At 41.3% G+C, this 25,410-nt stretch overlaps 1 protein-coding gene and 2 long non-coding RNA genes across 4 annotated transcripts in view; 1 reads left to right on the top strand and 2 right to left on the bottom strand.

Moving 5' to 3' along the window:
* Nucleotides 1–4,150, bottom strand: part of LOC134295225 (uncharacterized) — a 6,509-nt gene extending 2,359 nt beyond the window's left edge. The window contains exons 1-2 of the long non-coding RNA XR_010001761.1: nt 3,380–4,150; nt 743–854 (exon numbers count right to left, since the gene is read on the bottom strand). This is a non-coding gene — a long non-coding RNA (uncharacterized LOC134295225). The remainder of the gene's footprint in view (nt 1–742; nt 855–3,379) is intronic.
* An 85-nt stretch (nt 4,151–4,235) lies between these two features.
* Nucleotides 4,236–6,671, top strand: LOC134295224 (uncharacterized). The gene is made up of 2 exons (XR_010001760.1): nt 4,236–5,070; nt 6,268–6,671. It is a non-coding gene; the product is annotated as an uncharacterized LOC134295224 (long non-coding RNA).
* Nucleotides 6,672–7,522: 851 nt separating this feature from the next.
* Nucleotides 7,523–24,980, bottom strand: LOC134295223 (cytoskeleton-associated protein 2-like). 2 transcript variants are annotated; one of them, XM_062967087.1, is made up of 9 exons: nt 24,843–24,980; nt 22,206–22,317; nt 20,335–20,401; nt 17,410–17,467; nt 15,276–15,908; nt 13,551–13,769; nt 11,405–11,560; nt 9,505–9,761; nt 7,523–8,469 (listed from the first exon to the last, which is right to left on the bottom strand). In XM_062967087.1, the coding sequence occupies exons 1-9, from the start codon at nt 24,864–24,866 to the stop codon at nt 8,184–8,186; spliced, it is 1,812 nt and encodes a 603-aa protein (XP_062823157.1). In that variant the 5' UTR covers nt 24,867–24,980; the 3' UTR covers nt 7,523–8,183. The 2 variants fall into 2 exon arrangements, with proteins under 2 accessions (XP_062823157.1, XP_062823158.1); XM_062967088.1 differs by lacking the exons at nt 22,206–22,317; nt 24,843–24,980 and adding an exon at nt 20,515–22,199.
* Between the last annotated feature and the right edge of the window lie 430 nt (nt 24,981–25,410).

The raw sequence follows: 25,410 nt of genomic DNA, 5'->3' as shown, positions 1-25,410 counted from the left end.
GCCCAGCTTGAGTACAGTATGGTGATTGGACCATATTTCTACACTAGAATAAGCATGGTGGGAAACCAAAAGGTCTGCAAACCAAAGACCTGACATATGCTAGTACCATTCATGCCATATGTGGCCATTCTCACTGTTTCTTCTGCAGTGGATTTAAAAAAAAAAAAACATCAGTAGACCAGGAAGAAACTTGCTTACTAGGACCACAGCAAAGTTGTCTGTAGAGTTATTGCCACAAAGAATGGCTTTTCATTGGGGAATGTTTCCCACAGCAGGACTCTTTTGACTCACATTACTATTAGTTTTAAGTCTTCCTGAATATAATGTTTGAATTAATATGACAAACCAGAATACATAGATGTGTTAAAATAAGTAAGTAATGAAAAATGAACAGTGTTGTGTTATGAAGAGTCATTGCTGTCAATCTAATTGAACACTGTAAACACATACATTGTAACAATTACAGATGCTGATCATGAAAATGCAATGATTGAGAATCTGCTTCTTACACTAGGTGGTCTTCCATATATTGTTGGACAGTAGCTTTCAGGAGGCCTTGTCAGTATAACCAAGGTGAGGAATCCTGGGAGTTGCAGTCCAAAAACATCTGGAGAGCTAAATGAGATCTACATGTTTTATGTCATCAGTTGAATATGCTCAGTTCTGATCAAAGCATCTATAAAATATTTCTGTTAATATTTTTCTCTATGGTAGTAACAATAAATAAAACTCTAGAAATTACCTTTCCAGATCTCAGAACTGATGTGTGGTGCCATTGGTGCAAGCATAACACAGAGTGTTGCGAGGGCATCCTCATATTCTGCACTATGGAGAATAACTCTTTGAGACGCTTGCTACAAAGGAAGAAAATAGAATAAAGGATTATTAAATATAACTGGGTTAGGACTCTTGGAGATTAGGATTCAGAAACTCATTGGTTGACCTTGGGCAAGACTCACTCTATCAGCCTATCAAAGTGACAATGGCCAATCTTCCCCGAATAAATGTTGCCAAGAATACCCTAGGATAGAGTCACCATAAGCTGGAGTTGACGTCAAAGCATATAACCATACAACAAGATGGTCATTTCTATCAGAAAAACATGGGGCTAAAAAGTTCAAAACTCGCACTGCTTATAGAGGATGTAGTGCAGGGGACTTTTCTTAAACACTTGGCAAAACCTTGAGACTCGAGCCAGTTATTGGGATTCTGAACAGAATCCCAAGAATGTGCATGATGATAATTTTATTAGATTAGGGCCTGAAAAGCATACTGCAAACTCAAATTTACTGTTGCAATACTAATTGAAGTCATAAGTCTTTTGAAAAATGAAAGAGATAAGCTAGACAAGATGGATAACCCTGGCCAAGGCTTGTGTTTTGCTTGGTTACTCTGTCAGCATTTCACCTCTGTTCTAGATAAAGATTTTGAGTTAGCAAAAGATACAGGAATGGAGTCTGGAAGAGTTTCATAAGGTTTAAAACTGAGGGACTGATTAGACAGTGGTATAAGGTAATTAACTTTTATATCAGAACAAACATTTAGGTGTTGGGGGCTGATTCTATAGTACATTTAAATCCTGACCTTCCTCAAAGTGTATCTCAAAGTGGTATCCCACTATTCTATTTTAGTCCCTGTGATGTAACTGAAGCTAAAAAGGCGTAACCACCCAAGGTCAGGCAAAAAACATAATGATTTTGCATGATGATCAGAACCTGGCTCTCACCAGTCTAGCCTACTGCTATGACCACAGCATTATCCTAGCTCTCCCAGAACGGCATTACAGTCACAATATTCTTTTCTGTAACAGTAACATGATTTCACATCTCCACTTGATCAACTGTAGTGAATTCCTATAGGAGAAAAGTTTCACCTCTGGGGACTTTAAAACATCTGGATAGCTATGCTACAATGAAGTATTTGTACACCAAAGAGGATGCAGCCAACAAAGAACAAATGATCATTTAAAAATGGTGGGAACACCATCTCACAATGAATAGACCCAGTGGTGTTCAGCATTAAGAGGAAACAAAACAAAATAGTTTAGATGTATGTTGTCAAGTGTTAAATGCTGTGGAAAGAGGCAACTTCTAAATAACATAGAAGAGTAAAAGATTGATGAGGGTGCCACAAGTAACTCTACAAGGACTTACAAACTGCATATGCACGTGCATTAACACATAAACACAGAGTAAGCAATTTTCAGGCCAAGAAAAAGCTAATTTTAAAGTGTTAAAAATGGCTGGAAAGGACAGATTCTTTGGTCATTCAGAAATAAAACAAACAATATTCATTCAAATGACTGTGAAACTCCTGATGCTGCATTTTACACAATTGCTAAAAGCAGCTCATCTTTGGTCAGTCTCTAGTCCAACATCATTTACAGACCTACATGTTGCTGTTCTACAAACTTGGAAAATGCAATGTTCCCAAAATGTTAACTCAAAAGAAGGCATGGAGGTGGCAGACAATAAAAAGAAGACAGATAAGCATTTACTGCACTTATATCTCCCCGCATGAGAAGCAAAGTTTTATTTGCAGGTTAAGGGCTTTGCCAGAAATCAAACCAATGTGCTCTGCTCCCATTTAAAAAACATCTGAAAATGAGTCACTGGCAGCACTCATCATGAAACATCTATTATCAGTGATTCCCTCTGCAATTGTTGATAGGAAAAGTATTTTTTAAAGAGAAATAAGAAAAAGCTTCATTTTTAATGAAGTGAAACTCTTTCGGTTTGTTCTAATTTTAATTTGCATACTTCCTGGTTTCAGACAAGAGTAAAAATGGATATTCTGAAATGCTGGTGAACATTTGTTTCACCATGCTCCCAATATACACTTAGGTTTTATTCTATACTAAACAGTTTGCTAAGGATGTGAGCAGCAGTCCTGCAAGTTAAAAAGTTGCCATTACACTGTCCCCAAAGACACCTGTAGTTTCTATATATTCTTTCAACATGTATAAATCACAATAATAATACTGATAAAATTTCATTTAGTAACTGCCTTGAAGCACTACAATTAATGCTCAATTATATTCAACAGGCAAACAGACAAATTAAGTCCAAAATTAGGTCATTATCTGACTTTTTTTTAACATATTACATCCTAATCCTGTTTATGATGTTAACAGAGATTATTTATATTCAACATTCTATTGTATTAATATAGTAATTAAAACAAGATTAATTCCAATTGTGCAAAGATTGATATCGGATTCTCAAATCAATGGTAACTGCAACTGAGTACAATTATTTCACAAAAAAGCACATTCTAAATCTTGCAGAAGTCACAGCGCATTCCATGATAAATACACTTTCCTGCTGGCTTTCTTGTGCATGCATAGAGCTTTAAAATGTTTTACTGTAAGTATACTTACTGACAATGCATTACTGAGACTCATCAGTTGAGAAATTGCAGCATTAAACAAATAATCTTCCAAGAAGTATTCAGTCACCTAATCACACAAAAGCAACATTTTTCTTTGTTAAATCACAGAGTTATCTATCTTTGCTATAGCAATAAATAGTGTCAGCAAGCCCTAATCTCTTCTGCTTTTCTTGAAAAGATTTCTAGGTCTTGGTTTATTAAAACAGGCTAAGAAGGGAATAAAATAATAATAAACAGTTGAACAAGAGCATGAAACTATTTGATTTCAATAAATATTCAGAAGAAAGGGCCAAATGTGGCTCCAGAGACTAAAGGAAGTAGAAGCTCAACAAGATGTGGAGAACCTTGCTTGTGCTGGTCTCCAGGATTGCTGAATCTTAACAGCTTAATAGTTTTCTTTTCACTGACAATGACAGAGAATGAACCTGGGGTATTCTTCATGTATGTGTTCTAACATTATGGCTCCTTCCTTGATAGAGAAATGAAGGAATTCTTGCATTACATTCCTATGTAGGCTGAATGACTACAATTAACCCTGGCCAGTTTCCAAAGAAAGGCCCCTTTTCAGAGTTTATATTGTCTTGTAAGGTAGCCATGATTTATGTTAATCAAGCATCCTTAGCTTTGGAGCAAGATAAAAACCATCAACATCTAGGAGTGTCGTAGAAATCACACAATGTTTCTTTATAACTTCTTTTAGCTTTGAAGAAGAAATGGAAATGGCTTATGGTCATCAGAACAGAACAGAGTTATATCACTTGCAAAGCAACAAATTTCATGACAGGCAACTACTCTTAACTTCCTTGAACCTTGTGCTCTCCAGACGTCTTGGAGACGTCCCGAAAACTTTGGAAATTCACCAAAAATCTGTGGATAAGCTAAATGTTCTGAAATTTGGTGGGCTAACAATGTTATCTACCATTGTAGCAAGTTTCACCCCAATAGCTTTAAAAACGAGGGAGATGGGAGCCCCTTAAGTTTTCCTAATTATAGTTATTTAATTATGCACAATTACTGTAACGAAATACAGTAGAGTCTCACTTATCCAACACTCACTTATCCAACGTTCTGGATTATCCAATGCATTTTTGTAGTCAATGTTTTCAATATATCGTGATATTTTGGTGCTAAATTCGTAAATACAGTCATTACTACATAGCATGACTGTGTATTGAACTATTTTTTCTGTAAAACTTGTTGTATAACATGATTTTTTGCTGCTTAATTTGTAAATTCATAACCTAATTTGATGTTTAATAGGCTGTTCCTTAATCTCTCCTTATTATCCAACATATTCACTTATCCAACATTCTGCCGGCCCATTCATGTTGAATAAGCGAGACTCTACTGTAGTAATGGAATTTCGTTAGTCTCGTTATAGTAATGAAATTTTAACTAAGTATACTTTAGAAACACTTTAGAAACCAAGTGCCAGCGCTCCCAGTTTTGTAATGACTTTTGAACCATTTTTTGTGGATGGCACATCCCTACTATATAGACCACTAGAGATTTTTCTTACTGTTTTAATAGTTGAATGTGCCTTATTAACTAACTTCTTACTGCTTGAATAAATCAGTTTTTTGAAAATTTATTTTTTCTCTTCCCTTCCAGATGCCCCATGAATCCACCGTGGAGCACATGCGGTTGGACATCACGGAGGGCTTCCAAGTCAGGCAGCGGGTGAGTCCTCCTCCGCAGCCCCCCAGGACCCTCATTTTTGGGGGGCAGCAATGCAGGAACTTAGGCACACCCCAGTCCCAAAGCTTCACATGTGGCCTTCACGCCAGGTCAAAACTGGGAGTTTTTGAAGAAATTGTCGGTAAAAATGGATTAGTATAGTGTGAAATTGTGCTGGGAGTTTAAAGTTGTGTGTGTGTAATCTAGTAGTGAAAGAGGTTAAATGCATAGAGTGGAAATGAAATGGCTAGAGTGTAAGTTTGGGAAGTTTTCGCTTTATAGCCAGACGTATGGTTTAGAGATAAGAATGGAATGTTTACTCCTGCAGCGTGCTCCGATGCAGACGGACAGAGTCTGGTGATCATCTGATCTGTCTTGTATATAGTTGTAAATAATCAATAAAGTTTGAGCTGCTTAAATAATCTGAAATAAGGAGTCATGGAGCATATTTTATTCCATGTGTTCTGAGCATACAGCCAGATCGTCGGAGAGGGAATTGAGAAGGTGATTTGTCTCAATCAACCGATAGAAATGGCTGCTAAGAGTGTCCCATTTACTTGCAGTGTTTTGCCACTTCATCACATTGACTAAATTCCACTGAGTTCTACACTGAAAATTTTGGACGCCCCTGTTCCCATCACATTAGTTTGGCCTCAAGCGTAGGAGAGAGCATTCTTTGCGTAATTTTAAGCGTGGAGGCCAGCAGTCTTTTACAACATTTCAGGAGGTGGTGAGGAAATGGATTTTTTGAAATCATCTGGAATTTTGGCCTTTCCTGTAATGTAATGAGTCCCCTTGGGGAGATAGGGCGGAATACAAATAAAGATTATTATTATTATTATTATGGCATTTGTTGCTCACAGTTTAAAATGTGGGAGGGGAAGTTGTGGAAGTATCCAGATTTTGGGAGTATGAAGCTGGATTATATGGCAATGTAGATGCCTCCCCCCTTATCAGAGCCAAGTGGGAATAGTGCAATTGGCCACCTTAATTAGCACTGAATAGCCTTGCAGCTTCAAAGCCTGGCTGCAATTATGCAATGATGCAAGCATTCCCTAGTAATTTGTTTGTATGATTATTAAAGTATTATACAGTGTATATGACCTTTTAAAAAAAAAGCAAAGGCAGTGTTCCAATTCTGTCGGCACATATTACATCCCAGTATTGACAAGTGTCTATTTTTTTTTCTTCCTCCGGCAGGATCTCCAAAGTGTTTCCCAAGAGGCCAACCACTGTGAAGAGCAAGAGAATTGAACCTCCCCTCCCAACAATTATCCTGTCAATAACATGCCTGAGATGATGGAGACGTGGGCTTCGCAGAGAGGGAGGAGGTGGTGGCGGAAAGGCAAGGGGCTGCAGGAAAACTCCCCTTCCCCAAATGTCTTCCTAGAGGCTGCCCCGAGGGCGAAGCTCCCCTCGCTCTGTTCCCGCACTCGGCCCTTCCTCCCCAAGGCCTGCCTCACATTGTATTTGCTTCCGAGGAAACCTGCCCTGCAAAGAAGCAAGAATAAAGATTTCTGCCATCCTCTCTCTTGCTGTTAAGAATTCGAGAAACCCCCCTGTCAACAAGAGCTTGCGGATGGGCCCTTAAATATTGGATCATGGCCAGTGTTTTCAGAGTGTTCTTTGATTGTAGGTGAACTATAAATCCCAGCAACTACATCTCCCAAATGACAAAATCAACCCCCCCCCCTCCCAACCCCACCAGTATTCAAATGTGGGCGTATCAAGTATTTGGTCCAGTGAATGAAAATACATCCTGCATATCAAATATTTACATTACGATTCACAACAGTAGCAAAACAATTATGAAGTAGCGACAAAAATAATTTTATGGCAGGGGGTCCCAGACTCGGCCTGGTGAGCGAGCAAGTGAAAATGGCAAAGGCAAAATGGCAAAAATGGCACCTGGGCATGCAAAATGGCAAAAATGGCACCTGGGCATGCCTCCTCTTGGCTTTGGTCTGGGCCCGCTCGCCTTCGGGGCCTGTGGCCAGGCCCACACCTATAGCAGGCATCCTCAGAGGTTGTGAGGTCTGTTGGAAGCTAGGGAAGTGGGATTTATATATCTGTGGAAAGTCCAGGGTGGGAGAAAGAGCTCTTGTCTGTTTGAGGCTAGTGTGAATGTTGCAATTGGCCAGCTTGATTAGCATTTAATGGCCTTGCAGATCCCAAATCTGGCTGCTTCCTCCCTGGAGGCATCCTTGGTTGGGTGGTGTTAGCTGGCCCTGATTGCTTCCTGTCTGGAATTCCCCTGTTTTCAGAGTGTTGTTCTTTATTTAGGCTTTTCCTTAATCCCTCCTTATTATCCAACATTTCCGCTTATCCAACACTCATTTTTCAGTGATTGGTTTTGGGGGGCGGGCGCCAAAATTCGGTTCGCCTACACTTGAAAATTACTTTGGGCCGGCCCTGGTTGGATAATACGGTGTATCTGATGAGCGGAACTCTACTGTAATAATAATAATATTTTATTTGTACCTTGCCACCATCTCCCAGAGGGATTCAGGGCGGCTCACAGAGCACTCAAGATACAACATGCAAAATACACAAAGTGCAGAAACAAAATGTAGCAGTAAACGGCCAACGTAACACCACAATTTCATAATACCCCCTGATTTGATCAGCCCAATTTCATGTGAGGTTTGTACTAGTGATAGTTTCCACCATGTGGCCCTGGTTGTTGCAAAGTTTCTCTCTGAAGTAGCCGGGATAAGACAACTTCCTGTATTAAACCCAGGCTGAAACTTGCCTTGTATAGATTTGCAGTGTTTTTTCCTTGTTTGTATGCATTTAGCATTGAACTCATCCTGTTCTTAAGTGGGCCTCATCAGTTTAGGAATCTGCTGTGCACTTTTCCTCCTTGTAATAAAGGCTGATTGATTGGGTTGCTGATGTGGGCGATACGTCGGGAGACAATGCTTCTGGAACATGGCCAGACAGCACGGAAAACTCACAGCAACCCAGGGATTCTGGCCACACTGATTGATGGATTGAAGAATAAAGACGGACATGTTTCCAAAAGGGCTTCAGAGAACAATGCTGTGGGTCCAGTCTTGTTTACAAAGAAAGAGAAAGAAGGAGGCTGGGAGGAAAGGAGGTGGTGTGAACACTCCTCAACGTGGCAATGATGCTTTCGTCGTGGCCGGGGTGGCATTGTGCCCACAGGTGGCCCGTCCAGTCACAAAGTCGGCCACTCTCACCGCTCTGGGCAGAGCTGTGTTGCTGCGGAAGAGGAATTGGCTCCCGTGGTCTGCGGCCACGATTTCCTCCAGGGAGGAGACGACAGGGTCGTGGTCCCTCAGCATCTGTGGGTAGGAAGCGGTGGCGCCTTCAATGCGCAGGGACCGTCGCACGGGGGTCAGGAGTCTCACCTCTGGCCAAGGGCTTCGCTTGCTGGACCTGGAAGGCAGAGAGCGGAGAAGTCCATCCCTTCCTTTCTCTCTCACACACTCCTTTCTTCTTTCCTCTCTCTCTCTCTCCCTCCCTCCGGTTGTCAGAAATATTAAATATTAACTAGATATTTTTAATTACAAAAATGTGAGTCAAGCACTGAAAGGGTTAAAAAAGCTAGTGTCGTCCTGAGGAGTATGAGGTAGAACTCAAGTGTGTGAGAGAATGCCTCAGTGTGAGGTAGGCCTCAGCGTGAAGCTTCGGTGAAAAAAGCCCCAGGTTGAAGTTCCTCATGTGTGAAGCTCCTGTGTAAGTTTGGTGTGAGAGGAGGCTCTGTGAAAGCGAAACTGTTTTATTTGCATGAGAAAGAAGCCCAGCGTGGAAGCAAGGAAGTACAGTAGAGTCTCAAGTATTCAACATAACGGGTCGGCAGAACGCTGAATAAGCGAATATGTTGGATAATAAGGAGAGGTTAAGGAGAAGCCTATTAAACACCAAATTAGGTTATGATTTTACAGATTAAGCACCCAAACATCATGTTATACAACGAATTTGACAGAAAAAGTAGTTCAATATGCAGTAATGCTATGTAGTAATTACTGTATTTACAAATGTAGCACCAAAATATCATGATGTATTGAAAACATTGACTACAAAATTGCCTTGGATAATCCAGAACGTTGGATAAGTGAATGTTGGATAAGTGAGACTCTACTGTATAAAGAACTTTGTGTTGTGGAAATCTTGTTTTTGTAATTACTGCAACTATATAATTTTGCTATAACAAAAAGTCTCCAAAGCACGAGATAACATTGGTCTGTGTTTTTGTTCTTTCTATCACTTTTGGCTACTGGTGCTGGGTGATGCTGCAGTTAATAAGTTACTCTGCTGTACGTTTATGGGAAGGGTCTTTTGTTAATAGGCCTACTCAGCCAACATAGGTGGCCAGTCAGGAAGGCAGCCAAGGGCACTGAGTGGGGAGATGGCTTCTCATTGGGGAAAGAGGGGAGCAAAGGGCAAGGTCTGTGTGTATGGGGGTCTCACCTGGGCAGGGAAAGGATCTGGAGCTTGATGGCCGAGCAGGGCTTAGCCCACGGTGGGCTTTGCTGAGGAGTCTGGGGAGGGTCCACATCTTCCTCTGGAACAGGGCTGGCTGCAGGGGTCGAAGGGAAACACACTCCAGAAGGGCTCACAGGCTCCGGGTCTCTCGTGCAAAGGGATCCCATGGCACGCTCACCCCTGGACGGTGCCTTGACATTCTTCAAAATACCCGTGACAGCATCTCGCAGCTCCTGCAGCGGCTGCAACAAGAGGAAGAATGAGAAACTACTCCTTCGTAGCTACAGGTTGGGCAGGTGTGGATGCGGGTGCAGCTGCGGCTGGGTTCATCCTCACCATTTTGCTACATTACAATTGATTGGCTTTGCAGCGTTTACAAAAAAACTCTAAAATAAAGAACAACACTCAGAAAACAGGGGAATTCCAGACAGGAAACAATTCCCTCAGGCAGAAAGCAGCCAGGCATTGAAGCTGCAATGCTATTCAATGCTAATCAAGGGGGCCAGTTGCAACATTCATATTTGTATCCAATAGACAAGAATTCTTTCTCCCACCCTGGATATATAAACCCCACTTGCCTAGTTTCCAACAGACCTCACAACCTCTGAGGATGCCTGCCATTGATGTGGGTGAAACGTCAGGAGAGAATGCTTCTGGAACATGGCCAGACAGCCCAGAAAACCCACATCAACCTAGAGAGCTACTGTATATACTTGAGTATAAGCCTAGTTTTTCAGCCCTTTTTTAGGACTGAAAAAAACCTTCCTCGGCTTATGCTCGGGTGAGGGTCCTGGTGGGCTTATATTCAGGTCAGCTTATACTCAAGTATATATGGTATATTAATTATTTTTCTCTATTATTATTGGTATTGTTACATTTATTATTTCACTCTATTATTATTAAAAGGATACATAAGCACATTTACATTATCTTAAATTACAGTTTGATGTAAAGATCCAAAAACATTTAAATTACTGAGGCCTCAATTAATGTAATTTTATTGGTATCTCGGCTTATACTGGAGTCAATGTTTTCCCAGTTTTTTTGTTGTAAAATTAGGTGCCTTGGCTTATACTCGAGTATAAAAGGTAAAGGTTTTCCCTGACGTTAAGTCCAGTCGTGACCGATTCTTGGGGTTGGTGCTCATCTCCATTTCTAAGCCGAAGAGCCGGCGTTGTCCGTAGACACCTCCAAGGTCATGTGGCTGGCATGACTGCATGGAGCGCCAGTGTTACCTTCCCACCGGAGCGGTACCTATTGATCTACTCACACTCTGGGGGTTGGTGCTCATCTCCATTTCTACGCCAAAGAGCCGGCGTTGTCCGTAGACACCTCCAAGGTCATGTGGCCATTGGCATGACTGCATGGAACACCGTTACCTTCCCGCCAGAGCGGTACCTATTGATCTACTCATACTCTGGGGGTTGGTGCTCATCTCCATTTCTAAACCGAAGAGCCGGCATTGTCCATAGACAACTCCAAGGTCATGTGGCCATAGGCATGACTGCATGGAGCGCCGTTACCTTCCCGACGGAGCAGTACCTATTTATCTACTCACATTTGCATGTTTTCGAATTGCTAGGTTGGCAGGAGCTGGGGCTAACAGCGGGCGCTCATTCCGCTCCCAGGATTTGAACCTGCAACCTTTCGGTCGGCAAGTCCAGCAGCTCAGTGCTTTAACACACTGTGCCACCATATATATGGTATATATTTCTTAGACAGAAATGTACAGTAGTTCTTTTCAATAAAGCTTAAGCTTGACTCTGCTCCGTGAGTTGCTGAAGCTCGTTTGCTCTGCTGCTTTGCTATTGCTCTGTCAAACTGGTATATGTTGCTGCTGCTGCTGCTCTCTGACTGCTTTTTGAGCCCCGAGGCCTCCACTCACCGTGGCCCCAGCGGAGAGGGCGGCTTCGTAGAGCCCTGCCACGTCCAAGGAGCCCCTCTGCGCCTCTAGCGTGGCTTTGCAGACCCAGAACTGGGCAAACCTCTCCACTTGCGGGATGCGGGTCAGCGCTGCGAGGATCTGCTCTTCAGGAAGGCCCTGAAGACGGAGAGAAGGAGGACGGAAGGAATCAGGGAATGGGCACAAGGAGATAAGGGGTCTTGAATAGGTGCCCACAGGGTTCCCCCAGGTGCCAGAAATGGAAAAAATGGGAACTGCCTTCACTTCTGTTTATGTATTGTCTGTCCTTGCTAACTGTATAACAGCAGTAAATGTTTGCCATTTATTTATATATTATTTATTAGTGACATTTATATCCCGCCCTTCTCACCCCGAAGGGGACTCAGGGCGGCTCACAAGTCATATGTACATACAGTATATTATATTATTCGTATAGCACAATATAAGCAATATATATTACTACTAGCTTTGCCCGGCCACGCGTTGCTGTGGCATTGTCTGGTGGTGTTGGTGAGAAATTGTTGAGGTAGTGGTAGTATTGAATGTCTGTTGTATGGTAGTCTTTATGTTTAGTATGCACACTGAAGTGGATTATATGGCAGTGTGGAGTCAAGATAATCCAGTTCAAAGCAGATAATATAAGATTCTAAATGGGTTATATAGCTGTGTGGAAGGGCCTTGAGTCTACACTGCCATATAATCCAGTTAAAATCTGATAATCTGTGGAAGAGGCCTAAGTGAGGACTAACTGTGCCTGTCCCCTGGGCTGAGTAGGTTGCTAGGAGACCAAGTGGGCGGAGCTTAGCCTTCTAACTGGCAGCAATTGGATAAAAACTATTATTCCTCTCCCTGTAATTAGGACTTTATTTTTCTTTTCTTTTTGTTGTATCAACTTAGAGCCGTGAATGATGGGTTGTGTTGTCAAATTTCGAGGTTGGGTGGCCTGTAGTTTTGTTGTTTTGTCCGCTGCCCTGATGCCATCACTCTTTTATATATATAGATTGATTTATTTTATTTATTTACAGTATTTATATTCCGCCCTTCTCACCCCGAAGGGGACTCACGGAGGATCACATTACACATATAAGGCAAACATTCAATGCCTTAACATAGAACAAAGACAGAGACAAACACGGGGCTCCGAGTTGGCCTCGAACTCATGGCCTCTTGGTCAGAGTGATTTGTTGCAGCTGGTTGCTCAACAGCCTGCATCACAGCCCGGCTATATACTATATTGTACTATACCACTATATTGTAATATTATTCGTAATATTGCATGTAATATAAATATACCATTATAATACTGTATAAATATTATTTTGTATTACATTATAATATTACAATAGAGTCTCACTTATCCAACACTCGCTTATCCAACGTTCTGGATTATCCAATGCATTTTTGTAGTCAATGTCTTCAATACATCGTGATATTTTGGTGCCAAATTTGTAAATACAGTATTTCCTACATAACATTGCTGTGTATTGAACTACATTTTCTGTCAAATTTGTTGTATAACATGATGTTTTGGGGCTTAATTTGTAAAATCATAACCTAATTTAATGTTTAATAGGCTTTTCCTTAATCTCTCCTTATTATCCAACATATTCGCTTATCCAACGTTCTGCCGGCCCGTAGTATAGCATATATGTGTTCTGTAATCCTCCCCGAATCCCCTCGGGGAGATAGAGTGGAATGTAAAGAGTGGAATGGCCATCTGTCGGGGGTGCTTTGAATGCGATTTCCTGCTTCTTGGCAGGGGGTTGGACTGGATGGCCCATGAGGTCTCTTCTAACTCTACTATTCTATGATTCTAAGTGCATATATTATAAAGTATATGACGGCTTCGTATGGGTTGAGGTAGGTGTACAATATCTAGACGAGGATATATATATAGAGGTGTACTAGTCTTCCTCTCCGTAAGCTAAACTGCATAAATGGTTTTTTTAAAAGCTTTTTAAAGGAGAGGAAAAAGGGGACGTTTTTAGTTTGAGCTTAGGATGGTGGTGGGACCGAGAGCACGGCCTCCTCTGCAGACCGCAGTGCTTGTGCTGGTTTGTATGTGGAGATGCCATTTTTTAAATAGTCTGGGCCTGAACCGGGGAAGCCCCCCACTCCGGTCACCTACCTCTTCGGCCAGCTTCCGGCACTCTGCCAAGGTGTGTGTGATCTCGTTGGCCAGGTGCTGCTCCTCCTTCTCCGCTTCCTCTTTCTCCTCCTCCTCCTCCAAGGAGCCCCAGAAGGCGAGGTTCAGGCTGGACTTTGCCTTCGGAGGCTTCGGGGCAGCGGGGCGCATGGGGGGCCTCTTGTAGGTCCTTCCTCGGGACGCCACCCAGTCCTCCAGCAGCTTCCTAAGGAGGCAGAAGAAGGTGTACCGTCACTACGAGAAGGACCCCTGCCTTGCTCCTGAGGAGACAAGGGCTCACGGGAGGCCCCGATCCCACCCCAGGGAAGCCTCACGGGTGAATATAAGCCTCTTGGGTTCCCATTTCAAGCTCTACCTGGTTGCACCTTCCCATCTCGCTCCCTCAGTACACTGATTGCACTATGTAACAAACTTTGAATTTTTTTCTGCTCCAGGTTTGAAAGTGATATTTCCTGTTTAATTTATTTATTATTTATTTACAGTATTTATATTCCGCCCTTCTTTCTCACCCCGAAGGGGACTCAGGGCGGATTACAATGAACACATATATGGCAAACATTCAATGCCAACAGACAAACAACATACATTAGACAGACTCAGAGGCATTTTTAACATTTTTCCAGCTTCACGATTCCGGCCACAGGGGGAGCTGTTGCTTCACCATCCACTAGTGGCTGTACTTCCTCATTCCTTTCCTCGTGTTTTGCTGGCAGTTTTATGATGTTGTAAATTAGTTAAATTAGCCTCCTGCATAAAGTGTACCTAAATTTCCCTAATTGACAGATGCAACTGTCTTTCGGGGCTGCATAGGTCAACAGCAAGCTGGGCTATTTAATGGTCAGGGGCTTAACCTGACCCGGGATTCGAACTCATGACCTCTCGGTTAGTAGTGATTTATTGCAGCTGGTTACTAGCCAGCTGTGCCACAGCCCAGCAGTTCTACTCTAGAAACGTCACTTTTGTGTTGAATGGGTCAAGTCACCATGGTTTTTGTGGCTGCTGCAAACTAGGTTGCATTGGTTGAGGCGCAAAGATGAGATATTGTATTGTTGAATAATAATTAATAATAGTAATAGTAGTAGTAGTAGTAATAATAGTGCATCATCCGAAAATACATCACACAGTCCTAAACGCTTGGGAAGCGTTCGACTTGTGATTTTGTGATACAAAATCCAGCATATCTATCTTGTTTGCTGTGTCATACTATGTCATTGTGTCAATAATAATAATAATAATAATAATAATAATAATAATAATGGTATAATAATAATAATAATAATGATCACACAGTCCTAAACGCTTGGGAAGCGTTCGACTTGTGATTTTGTGATACAAAATCCAGCATATCTATCTTGTTTGCTGTGTCATACTATGTCATTTTGTCAATAATAATAATAATAATAATTTATTCATATACCGCCCTATCTCAAGGGACTTAGAGTGGTTTCCAGCACACCAGGAAATATACCGTCAATTTAAAACATGTTTTTAGGCTTGACAAAACAAAACAAAAATTGTGTTACATCAGGTATGGGCATACTTGGGCCCTCCTGGTGTTTTGGACTTCAACTCCCACAATTCCTAACAGCCTACCGGCTGTTAGGAATTGTGGGAGTTGAAGTCCAAAACACCCGAAGGGCCTAAGTTTGCCCATGTGTGTGTGACACAGTGTTATTGTTGCTAAATTGCAAAGGCAACTTGCCGCACTTGCCTCCGGTCGGGAGCAGAAGGGGTCTTGAGCTCTTGGCCTGGGCCCACATCCGGGTGCTTGGGTTTGGGGGGCTCTCTCCTGCCATTTCGGAGCCCCCCAGAGGCAGGAGCTGTGTGGACGGCAGAGGTCCGGGGTCTAGGCTTTGCATTGGGGGTCCTCGGCTGTTGCCTGAAGTTGCCTTGCTTCCTCTCGGCTCCGCTTTTGGGTGCAGCCGAATGGCTCCTTGGATGGGCGGAGGGCTTCTTGCCTGGCGGGGGAGTTTGGTGCTTCTTTTTAGGATTTGCTGAGTTCAGGGAGAATGTCCCCTTACTCCCCAAATGTACAGATTGCTTGGATGCATGGCTTCCAAACGCCGGTCTGGAAACAGCCCTCTTTTGAGTCGGTCGGACTGCGGTCACTCCAACAACGGCATTCTCTTTCCCATCCTCTGCCTTCTGTTTTCCTTTGTTGTGGTCATTCCTGAGTGGCTTCTCAGGGTGGGTTTGGGAGGGGGGCTCCCGGGGAAAGCGGGACCCAGCCGCTGGGGGCTCCTTTGTCGCAGGGCGGTGGGGCGCTCCGGGCACCGCTTTCTTGACGGGGGCCGCCTTGGGTTTGCTTGGGGCGGCTTCCCTGTGCTTCGTCCTGGCCACCTGGAAAGAAAGAACAGCCTTCAAAGAGTGTTGTCGAAGGCTTTCATGGCCGGGATCACAGGGCTGCTGTGAGTTTTCCAGGCTGCCTGGCCATGTTCCAGAAGCATTACCTCCAAACATTTCACCTGCATTTATGGCAGACATCCTCAGAGGTTGTGAGACAAGAGACAGTCAGTGCCAGCGAACACCTCCCAACAAAGTATTCACACAGGCAGGAAGCAGGCAGGCTTTGAAGCTGCAAGGCTATTCAATGCTAATCAAGCTGGCTAATTGAAATATTTACTATTTATTTTATTTACTACCCTGTTTCCCCGAAAATAAGACATCCCCGAAAAATAAGACCTAGTAGAAATTTTGCTGAATTGCTAAATATAAGGCCTCCCCCGAAAGTAAGACCTAGCAATGTTTTTGTTTGGAAGCATGCCCAGCGCCTGCCAAACAGAACACCAGAGCATTTAGGATTGATAAATGTACATACCAGTTGTACATGGAAATAATGGTAGTCACAAGAAATTCTTGATAGGATTCACAGTTTGTCTGGTTATGCTGGTTTGTGATGACAACTACTGTACAGTATATAATAAATGTTCATTTTTTTGTTCAACAATAAATGTGAATTCTTCTTCATGGAAAAATAAGACATCCCCTAAAAATAAGACCTAGCACATCTTTGGGAGCAAAAATTAATATAAGACACTGTCTTATTTTCAGGGAAACACGGTACATTTATATTCTGACTTGCTCCCAAGAGACAAGAATTCTTTCTTTCTCCCACCCTGACGTTTCACCCACATCGATGGCAGGCATCCTCAGAGGTTGTGAGGTATCTATGCCTGCCATAGATGTGGGTTTCCTCCTTTCTGGTTCCTCCTTTCTGTTGAAGTTGTCCACATGCTACAGACTACACAGAGAAGCCACTGAAAACCACAAACATGTGGATAATTTCAACAGAAAGGAGGAGACCATGAAAATGAACACAATCTGGCTGCCGGTATTAAAAAAAACTCCAAAATCAGAACAGTAAATATTAAGGAGCAGCACTCTGAAAACAGAAGAATTCCAAACAGGAATCAATCAGGGGCAGCTAACGACTCTGAACAAAGGATTCCCCCAGGCCAGGAGGTGAAGCTGGGAAGGCCATTTAATGCGAATTTGAGGTGATTAATTACAACATTCACACTGGCCTCCAACAGACAAGAGTTCTCTCCCCCCCCCCCCCCCCAGAGATATATAAACCTTCCTTGCTTAGTTTCTCCATATACCTCACAACCTCTGAGGATGCCTGCCATAGATGTGGGTGAAACGTCAGGAGAGAATGCTTCTGGAACATGACCAGACAGCCCGGAAAACATACAACAACCCAGCCTTCAGAGAAACCATGCGGCTCAGGAGCCTGAACACAACCTCGTCTCCCTCCCTCCAGACTCTGGTGTCCCCAAAATAAGGGAAGAACCCCGCCCCCCAAAAAAACCCACAATAGCATTCCTTGGGGTCCACTTACCGAGTCCGGTCTGGAGGGAGCCAAGGCCTGCCCATTGGTCCTGTCCTTCAAGTAGGGCCTATTTGGGGGAAGAAAGGATTCTGAGATCCAGGTACCCCATTAAAAATAGCAACCTTTTTCAAGCCTCTACTAGTTATTTGTTATGTACAGTAGAGTCTCACTTATCCAACACTCTGGATTATCCGACACAGTCTGCCACCCGCCTGGATCCACAGCTGTTTCTCTTGGCAGCAAGGACTGAACTCTTTATGGATTTAATTTCCAACAAAGTTGTTACTGTAAATTCATTTTATGCAATTCTACTTTTATTTGTAGTCAGTTTGTTAGTAGCCAAAGTTTTTGGAGTCAATTCATAAATACAGTAATTACTACATAACTTTACTGTGTATTGAACTGCTTTTACTGTCAATGTGTTGTAAAACATGATGTTTTGGTGCTTAATTTGTAAAATCATGTAATTTGACATTTAATAAGCTTTTCCTTAATCTCTCCTTATTATACAAGATATTCGCTTATCCAAGGTTCTGCTGTATTACAGACTCTACTGTAATAATATTATAATGTAATACCATATAATAACATTAATACAGTATTATAATTGTGTATTATATATTACATGTTTTTAATATTACTAATAATATTGCAGTATAATGATATAGTATTATGATACCACAATATATTTAATACACTCCTAGTATATTATACTATTAGCGTCATATAAGATACTGTACTACTGTATATCATATCATAATACAGTAGAGTCTCACTTATCCAACACTCGCTTATCCAACGTTCTGGATTATCCAGAGCATTTTTGTAGTCAGTTTTCAATACATTGTGATATTTTGGTGCTAAATTCATAAATACAGTAATTACTACATAACTTTACTGTGTATTGAACTGCTTTTTCTGTCAAATTTGTTGTATAATATGATGTTTTGGTGCTTAATTTGTAAAATCATAACCTAATTTGATGTTTAATAGGCTTTTCCTTAATTCCTCCTTATTATCCAAGATATTTGCTTATCCAAGGTTCTGCCGGCCCGTTTAGCTTGGATAAGTGAGACTCTACTGTAGTAAAATATAGTAATATAGAATGTTTATAATGTGCTATGCTAATAATATAATATATTGTATGTACATATAACTTGTAAGCTGCCTTGAGTCCCCTTCAGGGTGAGCAGGGCGGGATATAAATGTTGCTAATAAATAAAAAAGAAAAAAGAAATTATTGATATCATATGTCTATACAATGTATTATATTATTAGCATTGCACCATATTATTATTATTATTATTATTATTATTATTATTAACATTTATATCCTGCTCTTCTCACCCTGAAGGGGACTCAGGGCGGCTTATAAGTTATATGTACATAAAATATATTATTAGTGTAGCACAATATAAGCACTATATAAACATTACATATTATTATATTGTACTATATGACTATATTGCAATATTATTAGTAATAGTAATGTAATATAAATATACAATTATAATAGTGTATTACATTGTATTACATCATATTATCTATATTATATGTATATCCAATATATTATAATATTAGTATAGTATAATACGAGTATTATATATTATTATATTAGTAGTTTTACATGTAATCTATAATATGTTATTATATTGTGCTATATTATGATACCACAATGTATTTAATACACTCCTAGTATATTGCACTATTAGCATTATATAAGAGACTGTACTATATCGTATCATAATATATCTATATATATAAAATGATAAAGTTGTTTGCGCAGTGACTATAACAACAAAACTAAACATCCCAGAAATACAAAATTTGGCAACACAATGCAAAAGGCTTGCCTCCAGGTTACAACAACACAACCACACCACAAAACCACAATCCGGACCCACAAAACTCACAACAACGCATCATGCGATAACAACACAACTAAACGCCCCAGAAATACAAAACTTGGCAACACAATGCAAATGCCTTGCCTCCCAGTTGTAACAACACAACCACACCACAAAACCACACAGGACCCACAAAACTCACAACAACGCATTGTGACTATAACAACACAACTAAACGCCCCAGAAATACGAAACTTGGCAACACAACACAAAAGCCTTCCCTCCAGGTTGTAACAACACAACCACACCACAAAACCACAATCCGGACCCATAAAACTCACAACAACGCATCGTGACTATAACAACACAACTAAACACCCCAGAAATACGAAACTTGGCACACAACTAAACACCCCAGAAATATAAAACTTGACAACACAACACAAAAGCCTTGCCTCCCGGTTGTAACAACACAACTACACCACAAAACCACAATCTGGACCCACAAAACTCACAACAACGCATCGTGACTATAACAAATACAAAATTTGACAACACAACTCATCCACCTCCCCAATCACTACATTCACACTTGGCCTCCAAAAAAACAATTACAATAATAACAATGACAACAACAACAATAAGAATCTACACCATCACAGGCAAGAAGCAGTCAGGCACTGAGGCTGAGAAGCCAATCAGTGCTACACTGGGCCTCCAAAAACGAATACAGTAGCATCTAACTTATCCAGCCTTCATGACCACTACAGCAACAACAATAATAAACACCTACACAGGCAAAAAAAAAGACTATTGTACCACAATAAGATGTAACCGCACTCAGCAGAATCAGACATCACGATTAACAACAAACCAAAGACAACAGGGGTCTCAAGCAATTATCAATCAACACAAAAATTGAAGAAGGTAACAGACTTCAAATACTACTACTAATGTGAGTATAAAGAAGGGTGGAGGTCACAGCATAAATACAACGTAATGTAAACTGACCAACACCACCAGACTCAGCCACAGCAACGCGTGGCCGGGCACAGCTAGTTATATTATATATTAATATATTCCTCACCTGCCACCCGCCGGCCTGGGCCTCCCTTTCTGGGCCAGGAACTCGTCCAGCTGCCGCCTCCGCTCCGCTGGGGAAGGAAGAGATCCAGGCAGGTCAGGACTCTGACGCCCATCCTCCCCAGGAAACCAATGGGAGCCATACAGGCGCTCTGCACATGCTCTGGGGCGCCCTCGCACTTACCTGCGGCGGCATTCTCCTCAGCAGAGCGGCTTGGCTTGGGCCTTTCCCTTTCTGTCTGTCTCCCTCCGAAGCGGAGGCTCCGAGACCAAGCAGACATGGCGGCAGCCGTTGCTCCTTGGCCCCGCCCCGCCAAGATTCAAATGGCCCAATCAGACACGAGGGGCGTGGTCACAGAGGGTGAAGGGAACGCCCCTCAGCAGCATCAGAGGAGAAAGGAGGCGGGGACTCATAGCTCCCTCCCAATCAGAGACGAGGGGCGGGCCATAGAGGGGGAAGGGAGCACTTGTCAGCGGCATCAGACAGAGAAGGGGCGGAGCCTCACAGCAACGTCCCAATAAGAGTCGAGGGGCGGGGCCACTCCAAGTGGAAAGGGGGCAGAGCATCTCAGGCAAGTCCCAATCAGAGGGTGAGGGGCGTGGCTACACAGGGGGAAGGGAACGCCCCTCAGCAGCATCAGATAAGAAAAGAGGCGGAGACTCATATTGACATCCCAATCAGAGGGTGAGGGGCGTGGCTACACAGGGGGAAGGGAACGCCCCTCAGCAGCATCAGATAAGAAAAGAGGCGGAGACTCATATTGACATCCCAATCAGAGGCTGGGGGCGTGGCTACACAGGGGGAAGGGAACGCCCCTCAGCAGCATCAGATAAGAAAAGAGGCGGAGACTCATATTGACATCCCAATCAGAGGCTGGGGGCGTGGCTACACAGGGGGAAGGGAACGCCCCTCAGCAGCATCAGATAAGAAAAGAGGCGGAGACTCATATTGACATCCCAATCAGAGGCTGGGGGCGTGTCAATACTGGGATGTAATATGTGCCGACAGAATTGGAACACTGCCTTTGCTTTTTTTTTAAAAGGTCATATACACTGTATAATACTTTAATAATCATACAAGCGTAGTGAAATAGAACATTTATCTGGGCAGGCAGCCTGGTTCACTGGAGGGAGCCCAGCTTGAGTACAGTATGGTGATTGGACCATATTTCTACACTAGAATAAGCATGGTGGGAAACCAAAAGGTCTGCAAACCAAAGACCTGACATATGCTAGTACCATTCATGCCATATGTGGCCATTCTCACTGTTTCTTCTGCAGTGGATTTAAAAAAAAAAAAACATCAGTAGACCAGGAAGAAACTTGCTTACTAGGACCACAGCAAAGTTGTCTGTAGAGTTATTGCCACAAAGAATGGCTTTTCATTGGGGAATGTTTCCCACAGCAGGACTCTTTTGACTCACATTACTATTAGTTTTAAGTCTTCCTGAATATAATGTTTGAATTAATATGACAAACCAGAATACATAGATGTGTTAAAATAAGTAAGTAATGAAAAATGAACAGTGTTGTGTTATGAAGAGTCATTGCTGTCAATCTAATTGAACACTGTAAACACATACATTGTAACAATTACAGATGCTGATCATGAAAATGCAATGATTGAGAATCTGCTTCTTACACTAGGTGGTCTTCCATATATTGTTGGACAGTAGCTTTCAGGAGGCCTTGTCAGTATAACCAAGGTGAGGAATCCTGGGAGTTGCAGTCCAAAAACATCTGGAGAGCTAAATGAGATCTACATGTTTTATGTCATCAGTTGAATATGCTCAGTTCTGATCAAAGCATCTATAAAATATTTCTGTTAATATTTTTCTCTATGGTAGTAACAATAAATAAAACTCTAGAAATTACCTTTCCAGATCTCAGAACTGATGTGTGGTGCCATTGGTGCAAGCATAACACAGAGTGTTGCGAGGGCATCCTCATATTCTGCACTATGGAGAATAACTCTTTGAGACGCTTGCTACAAAGGAAGAAAATAGAATAAAGGATTATTAAATATAACTGGGTTAGGACTCTTGGAGATTAGGATTCAGAAACTCATTGGTTGACCTTGGGCAAGACTCACTCTATCAGCCTATCAAAGTGACAATGGCCAATCTTCCCCGAATAAATGTTGCCAAGAATACCCTAGGATAGAGTCACCATAAGCTGGAGTTGACGTCAAAGCATATAACCATACAACAAGATGGTCATTTCTATCAGAAAAACATGGGGCTAAAAAGTTCAAAACTCGCACTGCTTATAGAGGATGTAGTGCAGGGGACTTTTCTTAAACACTTGGCAAAACCTTGAGACTCGAGCCAGTTATTGGGATTCTGAACAGAATCCCAAGAATGTGCATGATGATAATTTTATTAGATTAGGGCCTGAAAAGCATACTGCAAACTCAAATTTACTGTTGCAATACTAATTGAAGTCATAAGTCTTTTGAAAAATGAAAGAGATAAGCTAGACAAGATGGATAACCCTGGCCAAGGCTTGTGTTTTGCTTGGTTACTCTGTCAGCATTTCACCTCTGTTCTAGATAAAGATTTTGAGTTAGCAAAAGATACAGGAATGGAGTCTGGAAGAGTTTCATAAGGTTTAAAACTGAGGGACTGATTAGACAGTGGTATAAGGTAATTAACTTTTATATCAGAACAAACATTTAGGTGTTGGGGGCTGATTCTATAGTACATTTAAATCCTGACCTTCCTCAAAGTGTATCTCAAAGTGGTATCCCACTATTCTATTTTAGTCCCTGTGATGTAACTGAAGCTAAAAAGGCGTAACCACCCAAGGTCAGGCAAAAAACATAATGATTTTGCATGATGATCAGAACCTGGCTCTCACCAGTCTAGCCTACTGCTATGACCACAGCATTATCCTAGCTCTCCCAGAACGGCATTACAGTCACAATATTCTTTTCTGTAACAGTAACATGATTTCACATCTCCACTTGATCAACTGTAGTGAATTCCTATAGGAGAAAAGTTTCACCTCTGGGGACTTTAAAACATCTGGATAGCTATGCTACAATGAAGTATTTGTACACCAAAGAGGATGCAGCCAACAAAGAACAAATGATCATTTAAAAATGGTGGGAACACCATCTCACAATGAATAGACCCAGTGGTGTTCAGCATTAAGAGGAAACAAAACAAAATAGTTTAGATGTATGTTGTCAAGTGTTAAATGCTGTGGAAAGAGGCAACTTCTAAATAACATAGAAGAGTAAAAGATTGATGAGGGTGCCACAAGTAACTCTACAAGGACTTACAAACTGCATATGCACGTGCATTAACACATAAACACAGAGTAAGCAATTTTCAGGCCAAGAAAAAGCTAATTTTAAAGTGTTAAAAATGGCTGGAAAGGACAGATTCTTTGGTCATTCAGAAATAAAACAAACAATATTCATTCAAATGACTGTGAAACTCCTGATGCTGCATTTTACACAATTGCTAAAAGCAGCTCATCTTTGGTCAGTCTCTAGTCCAACATCATTTACAGACCTACATGTTGCTGTTCTACAAACTTGGAAAATGCAATGTTCCCAAAATGTTAACTCAAAAGAAGGCATGGAGGTGGCAGACAATAAAAAGAAGACAGATAAGCATTTACTGCACTTATATCTCCCCGCATGAGAAGCAAAGTTTTATTTGCAGGTTAAGGGCTTTGCCAGAAATCAAACCAATGTGCTCTGCTCCCATTTAAAAAACATCTGAAAATGAGTCACTGGCAGCACTCATCATGAAACATCTATTATCAGTGATTCCCTCTGCAATTGTTGATAGGAAAAGTATTTTTTAAAGAGAAATAAGAAAAAGCTTCATTTTTAATGAAGTGAAACTCTTTCGGTTTGTTCTAATTTTAATTTGCATACTTCCTGGTTTCAGACAAGAGTAAAAATGGATATTCTGAAATGCTGGTGAACATTTGTTTCACCATGCTCCCAATATACACTTAGGTTTTATTCTATACTAAACAGTTTGCTAAGGATGTGAGCAGCAGTCCTGCAAGTTAAAAAGTTGCCATTACACTGTCCCCAAAGACACCTGTAGTTTCTATATATTCTTTCAACATGTATAAATCACAATAATAATACTGATAAAATTTCATTTAGTAACTGCCTTGAAGCACTACAATTAATGCTCAATTATATTCAACAGGCAAACAGACAAATTAAGTCCAAAATTAGGTCATTATCTGACTTTTTTTTAACATATTACATCCTAATCCTGTTTATGATGTTAACAGAGATTATTTATATTCAACATTCTATTGTATTAATATAGTAATTAAAACAAGATTAATTCCAATTGTGCAAAGATTGATATCGGATTCTCAAATCAATGGTAACTGCAACTGAGTACAATTATTTCACAAAAAAGCACATTCTAAATCTTGCAGAAGTCACAGCGCATTCCATGATAAATACACTTTCCTGCTGGCTTTCTTGTGCATGCATAGAGCTTTAAAATGTTTTACTGTAAGTATACTTACTGACAATGCATTACTGAGACTCATCAGTTGAGAAATTGCAGCATTAAACAAATAATCTTCCAAGAAGTATTCAGTCACCTAATCACACAAAAGCAACATTTTTCTTTGTTAAATCACAGAGTTATCTATCTTTGCTATAGCAATAAATAGTGTCAGCAAGCCCTAATCTCTTCTGCTTTTCTTGAAAAGATTTCTAGGTCTTGGTTTATTAAAACAGGCTAAGAAGGGAATAAAATAATAATAAACAGTTGAACAAGAGCATGAAACTATTTGATTTCAATAAATATTCAGAAGAAAGGGCCAAATGTGGCTCCAGAGACTAAAGGAAGTAGAAGCTCAACAAGATGTGGAGAACCTTGCTTGTGCTGGTCTCCAGGATTGCTGAATCTTAACAGCTTAATAGTTTTCTTTTCACTGACAATGACAGAGAATGAACCTGGGGTATTCTTCATGTATGTGTTCTAACATTATGGCTCCTTCCTTGATAGAGAAATGAAGGAATTCTTGCATTACATTCCTATGTAGGCTGAATGACTACAATTAACCCTGGCCAGTTTCCAAAGAAAGG

This window comes from Anolis carolinensis, unplaced genomic scaffold (assembly GCF_035594765.1).
Source record: "Anolis carolinensis isolate JA03-04 unplaced genomic scaffold, rAnoCar3.1.pri scaffold_108, whole genome shotgun sequence".
Taxonomy (NCBI): Eukaryota; Metazoa; Chordata; class Lepidosauria; order Squamata; family Dactyloidae; genus Anolis; species Anolis carolinensis.
The sequence above is the reverse complement of the archived record's forward strand: the minus strand, read 5'-3'. Positions and strand labels throughout refer to the sequence as shown.